Source organism: Haliotis cracherodii, unplaced genomic scaffold (assembly GCF_022045235.1).
Source record: "Haliotis cracherodii isolate W230 unplaced genomic scaffold, xgHalCrac1.p SCAF_4, whole genome shotgun sequence".
NCBI lineage: Eukaryota > Metazoa > Mollusca > Gastropoda > Lepetellida > Haliotidae > Haliotis > Haliotis cracherodii.
Window position 1 is genome coordinate 4,118,904 of NW_027266297.1, and position 12,060 is coordinate 4,130,963.

Here is a 12,060-nt window from a genome sequence, read left to right on the forward strand (position 1 = left end):
ATTTGATATATGTTATGCCTTCAAATTCTTCCTTTGTAATTATTTTTGAAACAAATGTGTAGTGAACATGGAATAATAAAACACGACATAAATAAACACATTTCTACACATGGATGCCTCTGTGTCCGACCTACCAAGCATTAGCATTCTATCTACGACGATCTACGCCATCCTCACCAGTCAGGGCTATATTTATAACACCTACAAAATCACACTGGGTCTAATCACGGCAGTTTCACGTCGAAAAACGACAGGAATCCCTCTACCCAACCAAAACATTTCGACACACGTGCATTGTAGGCGTTTCCATAGGGCATTGCGGTCGTGTTTCGCTCGCTCCTACTAGTTCTATGATATTGTTATAGCAACGCCCTGTATAAAAATGGATGGATGACAACCAGCTACACAGATTTAATACAGATAAAGGTTTCTACAGTTAACTACAGACCAATTCATATTTTAATGTTTACCCACATCTTTCTACACACAGTTTGAAGAAAAGGGAAACTTTAAGTGATTGACAGAGAAAAACACGTTTAGATTTCTTTTCACCCTATAAGAAAGAGTCTTTGAAGCAAATATTTGCAAATGAGAGGCGAAGAGCAGTTGTTCGAAAGTGGGAGAGTCTCCAGGGAATAAAGTCCACAGCTGTGGAGAGTGACAGCATGTATGAGGTAAAGACATACAGTCCGCCCTGGAGTAGTCACTATATAGAAGGATCGAAAGTAGACACTTATATAGGTCACTAATTATAGGGAGCATAACTAGACTTGTAAGATGGTACATATTTAGATGGAGCTTAACTGGGCATGTGTGTATGTAGCACCAATAGGCATGTATGTATGTTAATAGTTAGATGTAGCATAAATAGGCATGTATGCAGGTAAATATTTAGATGTAGCATAAATAGGAATGTATGGAGGTAAATATGTAGATATAGCATAAATAGGCATGTATGTAGGTAAATATTTAGATGTAGCATAAATAGGCATGTATGTAGGTAAATATGTAGATGTAACATAAATAGGCATGTATGTAGATAAATATGTAGATGTAACATAAATAGGCATGTATGTAGGTAAATATGTAGATGTAACATAAATAGGCATGTATGTAGGTAAATATGTAGATGTAACATAAATAGGCATGTATGGAGGTAAATATGTAGATGTAACATAAATAGGCATGAATGTAGGTAAATATGTAGATGTAACATAAATAGGTATGTATGTAGGTAAATATGTAGATGTAACATAAATAGGCATGTATGTAGGTAAATATGTAGATGTAACATAAATAGGTATGTATGTAGGTAAATATGTAGATGTAACATAAATAGGCACGTGTTTAATGAAAGTGTAAGTGTAACAGTATAGACTGAAAGGTTATGTTTGAGAAAAAAAAGGAGTACATGTATGCAGGGTCCTCTTAATGGATGGATGGGCGGACGGATGGAGGGATAGATGGATAGCTCGAAACATCTGTACATGTAAACATATACATCACAGAAGAACATTGGGTACGTATGTAGTTAGAAATATGTTCATGTGTTGTTACACCAAAGCTAAATGGAAGATGTACTGGACAGATATAGCCTGGTCGCTGTAGATGGAAGGAGGGATCTATAAATAGAGTGAGTGAGTGAATGAGTTGAGGTTTAACGCCGCTTAGAACAGTATTCCAGTTATATCATGGCGTGATGGACGGATTGATGGATAGAGTGAGTGAGCGAGTGAATGAGTTGGGTTTATCGCCGCTTAGAACAGTATTCCAGTAATATCAGGGCGTGATGGACGGATTGATGGATAGAGTGAGTGAGCTAGTGAATGAGTTGGGTTTAACGCCGCTTTGAACAGTATTCCAGTTATATCATGACGTGATGGACGGATTGATGTATAGAGTGAGTGAGCGAGTGAATGAGTTGGGTTTAACGCCGCTTAGAACAGTATTCCAGTTATATCATGGCGTGATTGACGGATTGATGTATAGAGTGAGTGAGCGAGTGAATGAGTTGGGTTTAACGCCGCTTAGAACAGTATTCCAGTTATATCATGGCGTGATGGACGGATTGATGGATAGAGTGAGTGAGCGAGTGAATGAGTTGGGTTTAACGCCGCTTATAACAGTATTCCAGTAATATCAGGGCGTGATGGACGGATTGATGGATAGAGTGAGTGAGCTAGTGAATGAGTTGGGTTAAACGCCGCTTAGAACAGTATTCCAGTTATATCATAGCGTGATGGATGGATTGATGGATAGAGTGAGTGAGCGAGTGAATGAGTTGGGTTTAACGCCGCTTAGAACAGTATTCCAGTTATATGATGGCGTGATGGACGCATTGATGGATAGAGTGAGTGAGCGAGTGAATGAGTTGGGTTTAACGCCGCTTAAAACAGTATTCCAGTTATATCATGACGTGATGGACGGATTGATGGATAGAGTGAGTGAGCGAGTGAATGAGTTGGGTTTAATGCCGCTTAGAAAAGTATTCCAGTTATATCATGGCGTGATGGACGGATTGATGGATAGAGTGAGTGAGCTAGTGAATGAGTTGGGTTTAACGCCGCTTAAAACAGTATTCCAGTTATATCATGGCGTGATGGACGGATTGATGGATAGAGTGAGTGAGCGAGTGAATGAGTTGGGTTTAACGCCGCTTAGAACAGTATTCCAGTTATATCATGGCGTGATGGACGGATTGATGTATAGAGTGAGTGAGCGAGTGAATGAGTTGGGTTTAACACCGCTTAGAACAGTATTCCAGTAATATCAGGGCGTGATGGACGGATTGATGTATAGAGTGGGTGAGCGAGTGAATGAGTTGGGTTTAACGCCGCTTAGAACAGTATTCCAGTTATATGATGGCGTGATGGACGGATTGATGTATAGAGTGGGTGAGCGAGTGAATGAGTTGGGTTTAACGCCGCTTAGAACAGTATTCCAGTTATATGATGGCGTGATGGACGGATTGATGTATAGAGTGGGCGAGCGAGTGAATGAGTTGGGTTTAACGCCGCTTAGAACAGTATTCCAGTTATATCATGGCGTATGGACGGATTGATGGATAGAGTGAGTGAGCGAGTGAGTGAGTTTAACGCCGCTTAGAACAGAACCCACAATCATAGGCATCTTGCACTTGTACTCTGCACAGGGACAGACAGACAGACAGACAGACAGGCAGACAGACAGACAGACAGACAGACAGAAGTAAAAGATTCTAGTTAAAAGGCCACTGCAAACTTCACAAATATTATAAACAGGGAAGACTCTGAGGATTACTAGTAATTAAATAACATTCTATGTTTTGTGCTCATCATGTTTAAGCCAACACCTTTTTCATATTAATAGTTGCTTTGAAACATAATGAACTTTAATTTTACAACAAGAGTTTTCTTTAAAGAAAAAATATATCCTAAATTTAGTACCCCGAAAAGAAGTTCACTGTAACACGGATACTATACAATATCTACAGGTGGTATAAAGGTGTACCATATACCATATTTAACACACATGAACAAATGAATTCACGTCTAATACTTCCTGGTACCACTAACCATCTAATACATGCGTCACATGATTAAAACATTAAAATAAACACTATACTCTCATAAATACATGGTACTACGATTCATGGTCATCTATGCACAACGCAGCGTCGATAGATAAGTATATACTTACTTCATCCTGTGTGATTGGCACGTACAGTGAAAGACATATATAGATTGAGGCACAACATCACCTGCTAGTGTTAGTAGTGTTAGTGCTATATATACGATAGATGGTTATATACCGATGAGTGGAAATTGTGGCCATCTATACAGAATCAGGAACGGTTATATAGTCAGCACTTAGTACGATTATATATGATACAGAAAGATACACAAAGATCGCACCTTGTGTGTAATTGAAACCATGACGTTAGCGAAACAGCTTTAGCTGGGACAACGTTTATCCAAAAAAATCATGTCTTCGGGCAAAACATCAAGCATTGTTTATGAAGCAGTATTTGTTGTAATAAAAAATAAATAAATTGCATTTTAGATGTAGTTTTGTTCTGGGTAGTTGAATTATTCCAGATAACGTGGTTGGAGTTAACGAACATACTTCGCTAGATATGTCTGTATAAACGAGTCATCAGGTTTCAAGTACACATATGGTGTGTTGCGAAGTTTATGGTTATATGGTGAGATTTTAGAGATGCCACATTATATATTTGCATTCCATCTGTATTGTGTTAGTATCAATATACCTGCATTACAAAAGCATAACGGTAGCACACTTCAACACACAACTATATTGCTGTTAGAAGCACGCATACCTGGCATTTCTAACTATTAAAAGCACAGAATGACGTCACTAGTTGTTATCAAATGACAAAATACCTGACATTTCTAACTGTTAGTAGCAAAGAATGACGTCACTACTTATTAAATGACAAAAGACATGACATTTCTAACCGCGAGAAGCAAAGAATAACGTCATTAGTTGTTATCAAATGATAAAATACTCGACATTGCTAGGTAAGTATAATAGAATGACGTCACTAGTTCATATTAAACGAAAGAAAAATCTTACATTTCTAAATGTTAGTCGCAAAGAATGACGTCAATAGTTATCATTAAACGAAAGAGTACCTGACATGTCTAACTGCCAATACAACAGAGTCATGACTAAACACAAACCATGAAGGTTTCATTATCAAGAAGTTCTTAACCATAATACTGCACGTCATGACTACTGTTGCTGGTAATGAAACCCCTAGTAGCATGAATACAAATGACCCGACTCTCCATAAGTAAGTAACGTCACTTAAGAACATAATACATGACCTTTCCAATTGTTAGTACACAGACGCCTATATACATTCTACAAACTGCAAGGATAGGGTTAGTGTCAAAAGACGTTGATAGCAATTCACCACAGAACATATTCTATTAGCGTTAGTATGACAAACACTATATTATTAGTTTCTTCTAGTGTGACTAGGGTATCACAATGTTACCGGAATACCCACAATAACAGTCCCGTTAACAAGACCGGGATAAGTGTTACACAAACCGTTACTTACAGTGTTGGCCATTGTAACCAGTTCTGGGCGGTACTTGAGGAAGAGTTTCACAACGTCCGAGTGGTCACTTTCAGCCGCCAGATGGAGCGGTGTTTGTCCTCGCTAGAGAATAATACGTTACAGTGAGTTAGTTTTTTTAAAAGTTTTTCATTTATACCACAGCGTGTCAGCTTGATGCTGCAGTGAAGACGTTTATTACATAATGGAGACAGCATGAGAAGATGTTGGTTCCTAAAGAAGAAAGAACGAGCCCTTCAGTGACTTGTCCGACTTAAATCGTGTTATGGTTGAGGTTGATGTATAATGTCTCGTGTATTTTGCATAATCACATATCGTTGCGTCATTTTTAGATTTCAGAATGACTCAATTAATTGCAACTACAATAGCCTGACGTCATCACAATGGTGTTATTGGGTGAAACCCATGAGCACTGGTTCAGTGCCTAGAAACATAAGATCGAACATAGGATTCTGGCACGTCTAAGGGACCTAATTCAGCACAGCGAATCAAGGCGCATTAGACATTAAACATGATAATACCATAGGGATAGACATGAGCACCAATTAACATGCTCTTTCAGAACTAAGGAAGTAGTTTTCACTTCTCGGACCACATGACTGAGTGGGGTATTTATGTTAAACTGCGGCATATCTCAGACGGCAAGCACTATAAAATCGGCACTGGTCCGGACTAGTACAAGCAGCCACACGCACGCACGCACGCACGCACGCACGCACGCACGCACGCACGCACGCACGCACGCACGCACGCACGCACGCACGCACGCACGCACGCACGCACGCACATATTTCTGAAAACGGCACCGACCGAATTAACGGAGTTCAGTTGTCTTAGTGAGTTTTGCCTGTTAGTTTCAATAGAGCCCGTTAATGGACAACTGCTGAACCCTCCACTGGACCAGCATGATCTTCTCAGTGTACTTCAAGGACAGTTTTTCCAACCATACTTATTCTGGAAATATATTTATTTGCCAAAAATCTGATCCAATTATGGTTGACACTTTGTTACTATACCCTTTCAGGCCGTTACCTCGTCTGTAGCGTTGGGGTCCGCCTTTATCTTGAGGAGGGTGCTGCACACCTCCATCTGACCGCTCTGAGCCGCCATGTGAAGAGGCGTCTTCTTGGCCTGGGGACAAGGGACAGAAGAGCTACAGTGATGCTGGGGTAAAGCGCTAAGGCTAGCTGGGTGTATTCTTCAAATTAAATTTCATCTACTTTCATAACTAATAATATAATAACTAAATTTAAATAATTGTGATTCTCTTTCATATCTATTTTACATTGAATTTAAGAAAGCATATGAGTTGTATGCCATCACATTATCCCCCCATCTTAAAATATACTTTTCATTTTAGGAATATTACAAAATACAATTTGCTTTCTTTTCAGACATTAGGCATGTCAAATGAAGAACTTAGACGTGACTACATACCAGAGAGAGAGCGTCAATGGTGGCGTTGTGTGTCTCAATGAGGAGTTTCACCAACTTGTTGTAGCCGTTCTGTGCCGCCAGATGGAGTGGCGTGAAGCCCTGCTTGGACTTGGCGTTGACGAAGGCTTTGTGCCACAACAGAACATCGGCCACCTGATCATGGCCGTTCTCCCCGGCCAGATGGAGCGCTGCCTTGCCGTGCTGAGGATGGGATGGAAATAGGATGAATGAGTAAGTATGGTTCTATGCTGCAATACTGTGACGGGGTGTGACAGAAATAGGCTTCACTCATTGTCCGAATGTGAAGACTTGAGCCCGGATCTTCGATTACAAGCACTGTATTCAGATCCCCACGATAATCAAACAAACATCATGCTGGTATGTTTAGTGAAACACATTGTATCTTTAACATATATTCATATAACTGTAAAAAAGGATTTGGATGGAGTTATTTGTCAATAATTTGTAGAACACAAAAAATCAAAGCACACAATATTAATGAAAACGGTTAATTCCTTAGGTGTTTTCTTATTCTTATTTTAAACTAATATAATGTAAACTAATATAAGACAAACCAAAGACACACAACACTGAAGACATCCTGTGATGCGTGATAGATGTTTACATACTTCCTGTCATGCGCAGTGGGTGCTTGCAGACATGCACCATGTTGTGCGCAGTACTTGGTTACATGCATCCTGTTTTTCGTAATAGGTGATTAATGTGGGTACACACATCCTGTCATGCGCAGTAGGTGTTTACGTACACCCTATTCAGTGTCCTACCTCATCGAACACGTCCACCCTGGCGTGGTTCTTTAACAGGATCTTGACTATTTCCAGGTGACCCTGCTCACTGGCTACCAACAGCGGAGACATGGAGTTCTGGAAGGAAGGTGGTAAGCTCAGACCTGTTTAATCTAAATGTTCTGGACATATTGAAGGGGGCACACGCGCGCACAGATAGATAGACAAGTGTGTTCAATATCAGCTCAGAATATACATAATATATTATTTGTGCACCTACATATACAATTATACACGTAAACGCATCAGAGCAATTCAGAAACTGGATGAATTTATATTTGGTTAGATGCACATGGTAGGGATATGTTTTTGAAAGGCATTTAGAAGTGATACACTTAAGGAAGAGAATTTACGCATGTCACCTTCTTTATTATGAGGAACACAACGTTTCGGAGTATAAACTTACTCCTTCATTAAGTGAATGAAGGAGTAAGTATTATTATACACAGAAACATTGTTTTCTCTTCCATTAGGGAATATTTTCTTATCTACTTTAGTATGTACGATATTAACTCGTATTAAGGGATCACTCATTTGAATACGATATTTTTCATCTGATATACTTTGGGTATTGTATAGTACTGTTGTACATGTCACGGTCAGATTAAATGCTGTCTGTCAGGTTTAAAGTGAATTTTACAGTGCTCATTGAGGTGGCTGTTGTAAGGACGTGTACGTGTGCTACCTTGGCTTGTTTGTTGACGGCGACCTGCAAACTGCTGGCTTCGATGTGTTTCACGATCTCTAGCATGACGTCCTCATTTCCGGCGCGGGCACAGTAGTGAAGTCCCGTCTCGTGGGTCTGGGGGAGGGGAGATGACTACTCTCATACACCATCATCAACATCATCAACAATAAAACTGACATTCAATTTCAATTTCAGTCAAAGCCACTTTAAATGTAACCTGAAATAGTAAATCGTGAGTGCCAAGAACCAATATACGGTCACAGCGCCTTAATAATTTGTATGGCTTTATATGACGTATTTAATTTTTTTTAGATATATATGTCGTTATATTCTTCAACTGAGCTGTACTTATAATTAATGAATAATGCAAAAATGAATGGCGCAGCATCATCACGTTCTCACCAGTTTGGTCTGAAGATTGGTGTCGCCATCAAACTCCAGCATCAGCTTCATCATGTCGGAGTCCTCGAACTCGTCGTGCGCCATGTTCTTCGTCAACTCGGCAGCGTAGTGTACCGGCGTCTCCCCCTCCTGCCAACATCACGACGTCAGCATTAACAAAAGTATTTCACTCCCCAACCTCGGGTATTTTCCATACATGTAAGTTACATATTAATATCTAAAATAATGATCTCACTTTCGAGGATAAAAGCTGTTTTGGTGACTACTTCTAGTGTATTTGACGCGAATATCTCCTATGTTTACGGTTAGAATGCATTGTGTGTGTCTGTATAAAGACAGAAACAGCTCCCACAGTAAATAATTACTCTCCATGTTTAATTAGAAAAGTCTAATATGTGTTCGTACTTGTCCCCCAAATCGCAAGATTATTTTAATGTTATTTTCACATAGACGGGAGAATATCTCCTATGTTTATTGTTAGAATGCCTTGTGTGTCTCTGTATAAAGACAGAAACAGCTCCCAAAGTAAATAATTACTCTCCATGTGTAATTGGAAAAGTCTGTTATGTGTTCGTATTTTTCCCCCAAATCGCAAGATTATTTTAATGTTATTTTCACATTCACGAAGACGGGAGAATCGTACATGTTCGTGATTTACATCTACACAACTGTGAGTTTTCTGATTGTCCGAGGCTAGGGAAGACCGCATAACGTAAGGAATGGTTTTGAGACCCCCAGGACTTTACCAAACGCAATGTACGTACAAAGTTTTGCTGGTTGACCATCATGACGGCGTCAATCCGGGACTTCTCCTGACAGACGAAACGGAGGATCTCGGCCGCCACGGACAGGTGACAGTAGCGCACCGCCACATGGAGGGCAGTTTCCCCCGCCTGCAGCAAACAATGGGTAAACATCGTAACAGCAGTGACTGAATCAAGAAGAGACTACAGCCGAGAGGGAAAACTCAGGGAGGGGAACACACGACATCCACACTGTCCCATTGGAACACACGACATCCACACTGTCCCATTGGGACACGCGACGTCCACACCGTCCCATTGGAACACACGACATCCACACTGTCCCATTGGGACACGCGACGTCCACACTGTCCCATTGGAACACACGACGTCCATCTTGTCCTATTGGACCACACGGCATCCATACTGTCCCATTGGAACACATGACATCCATACTGTCCCATTGGAACACATGACATCCATACTGTCCCATTGGAACACACGGCATCCATACTGTCCCACTGGAACACACTACATCCATACTGTCCCACTGGAACACGCTACATCCATAATGTCCCACTGGAACACACGACATCCACACTGTCCCGCTGGAACACACTACATCCATACTGTCCCATTGGAACACACGACATCCACACTGTCCCACTGGAACACACTACATCCATACTGTCCCATTGGAACACGCTACATCCATACTGTCCCACTGGAACAGGCTACATCCATACTGTCCCACTGGAACACACGACATCCATACTGTCCCATTGGAACACACGACATCCACACTGTCCCACTGGAACACACTACATCCATACTGTCCCATTGGAACACGCTACATCCATACTGTCCCACTGGAACAGGCTACATCCATACTGTCCCACTGAAACACACGACGTCCATACTGTCCCATTGGAACACGCTACATCCATACTGTCCCACTGGAACACACTACATCCACACTGTCCCACTGGAACACACTACATCCATACTGTCCCACTGGAACACACTACATCCATACTGTCCCACTGGAACACACTACATCCACACTGTCCCACTGGAACACACTACATCCATACTGTCCCACTGGAACACACTACATCCATACTGTCCCATTGGAACACGCTACATCCATACTGTCCCATTGGAACACACGACATCCATACTGTCCCACTGGAACACGCTACATCCATACTGTCCCACTGGAACACACTACATCCACACTGTCCCACTGGAACACACTACATCCATACTGTCCCATTAGAACACACGACATCCATACTGTCCCACTGGAACACGCTACATCCATACTGTCCCACTGGAACACACGACATCCACACTGTCCCACTGGAACACACTACATCCATACTGTCCCACTGGAACACACTACATCCATACTGTCCCACTGGAACATGCTACATCCATACTGTCCTACTGGAACACACGACATCCACACTGTCCCATTGGAACACACTACATCCATACTGTCCCATTGGAACACACGGCATCCATACTGTCCCATTGGAACATGCTACATCCATACTGTCCCATTGGAACACATGACATCCACACCGTCCCATTGGAACACACGACGTCCATACCGTCCCACTGGAACACACGACGTCCATACTGTTCCACTGGAACACACGACATCCATACTGTCCCATTGGAACACATGACATCCACACTGTCCCATTAGAACACACGACATCCATACTGTCCCACTGGAACACATGACATCCATACTGTCCCATTAGAACACACGACATCCACACTGTCCCATTGGAACACGCTACATCCATACTGTCCCACTGGAACACGCTACATCCATACTGTCCCACTGGAACACACTGCATCCATACTGTCCCATTGGAACACACGACATCCACACTGTCCCATTGGAACAGGCTACATCCATACTGTCCCACTGGAACATGCTACATCCATACTGTCCCACTGGAACACACGACATCCACACTGTCCCGCTGGAACACACTACATCCATACTGTCCCATTGGAACACGCTACATCCATACTGTCCCACTGGAACAGGCTACATCCATACTGTCCCACTGGAACACGCTACATCCATACTGTCCCACTGGAACACACGACGTCCATACTGTCCCATTGGAACACACGACATCCATACTGTCCCGCTGGAACACACTACATCCATACTGTCCCACTGGAACACGCTACATCCATACTGTCCCACTGGAACACACTACATCCATACTGTCCCATTGGAACACACGACATCCACACTGTCCCATTGGAACACGCTACATCCATACTGTCCCACTGGAACACACTACATCCATACTGTCCCACTGGAACACACTACATCCATACTGTCCCACTGGAACACGCTACATCCATACTGTCCCACTGGAACACACGACGTCCATACTGTCCCATTGGAACACACGACATCCATACTGTCCCATTGGAACACACGGCATCCATACTGTCCCATTGGAACACGCTACATCCATACTGTCCCATTGGAAACATGACATCCACACTGTCCCATTGGAACACACGACATCCATACTGTCCCATTGGAACACATGTCATCCATACTGTCCCATTTGGAACATGCGAAATCCATACTGTCCCATTGGAACACACGACATCCATACTGTCCCATTGAAAACACGACATCCACACTGTCCCATTGGAACACACGACATCCACATCGTCCCATTGGAACACATGACATCCATACTGTCCCATTGGAACACATGACATCCATACCGTCCCACTGGAACATGCGAAATCCATAATGTCCCATTGGAACACACGACATCCATACTGTCTCATTGGAGCACACGACGTCCACACTGTCCCATTGAAACACACGACGTCCACACTGTCCCA

The 12,060-nt window shown here is 42.2% G+C and overlaps 1 protein-coding gene across 1 annotated transcript in view; it reads right to left on the reverse strand.

The window, feature by feature from the left end:
• The window catches only part of LOC139478530 (serine/threonine-protein phosphatase 6 regulatory ankyrin repeat subunit B-like), an 82,348-nt gene that overhangs the window by 13,772 nt on the left and 56,516 nt on the right, over positions 1-12,060 (reverse strand). The window contains exons 13-19 of the mRNA XM_071261026.1: positions 9,184-9,312; positions 8,420-8,548; positions 8,015-8,131; positions 7,309-7,407; positions 6,524-6,724; positions 6,119-6,217; positions 5,069-5,170 (exon numbers count right to left, since the gene is read on the reverse strand). Coding sequence (XP_071117127.1) covers positions 5,069-5,170; positions 6,119-6,217; positions 6,524-6,724; positions 7,309-7,407; positions 8,015-8,131; positions 8,420-8,548; positions 9,184-9,312 — 876 coding nt within the window. The remainder of the gene's footprint in view (positions 1-5,068; positions 5,171-6,118; positions 6,218-6,523; positions 6,725-7,308; positions 7,408-8,014; positions 8,132-8,419; positions 8,549-9,183; positions 9,313-12,060) is intronic.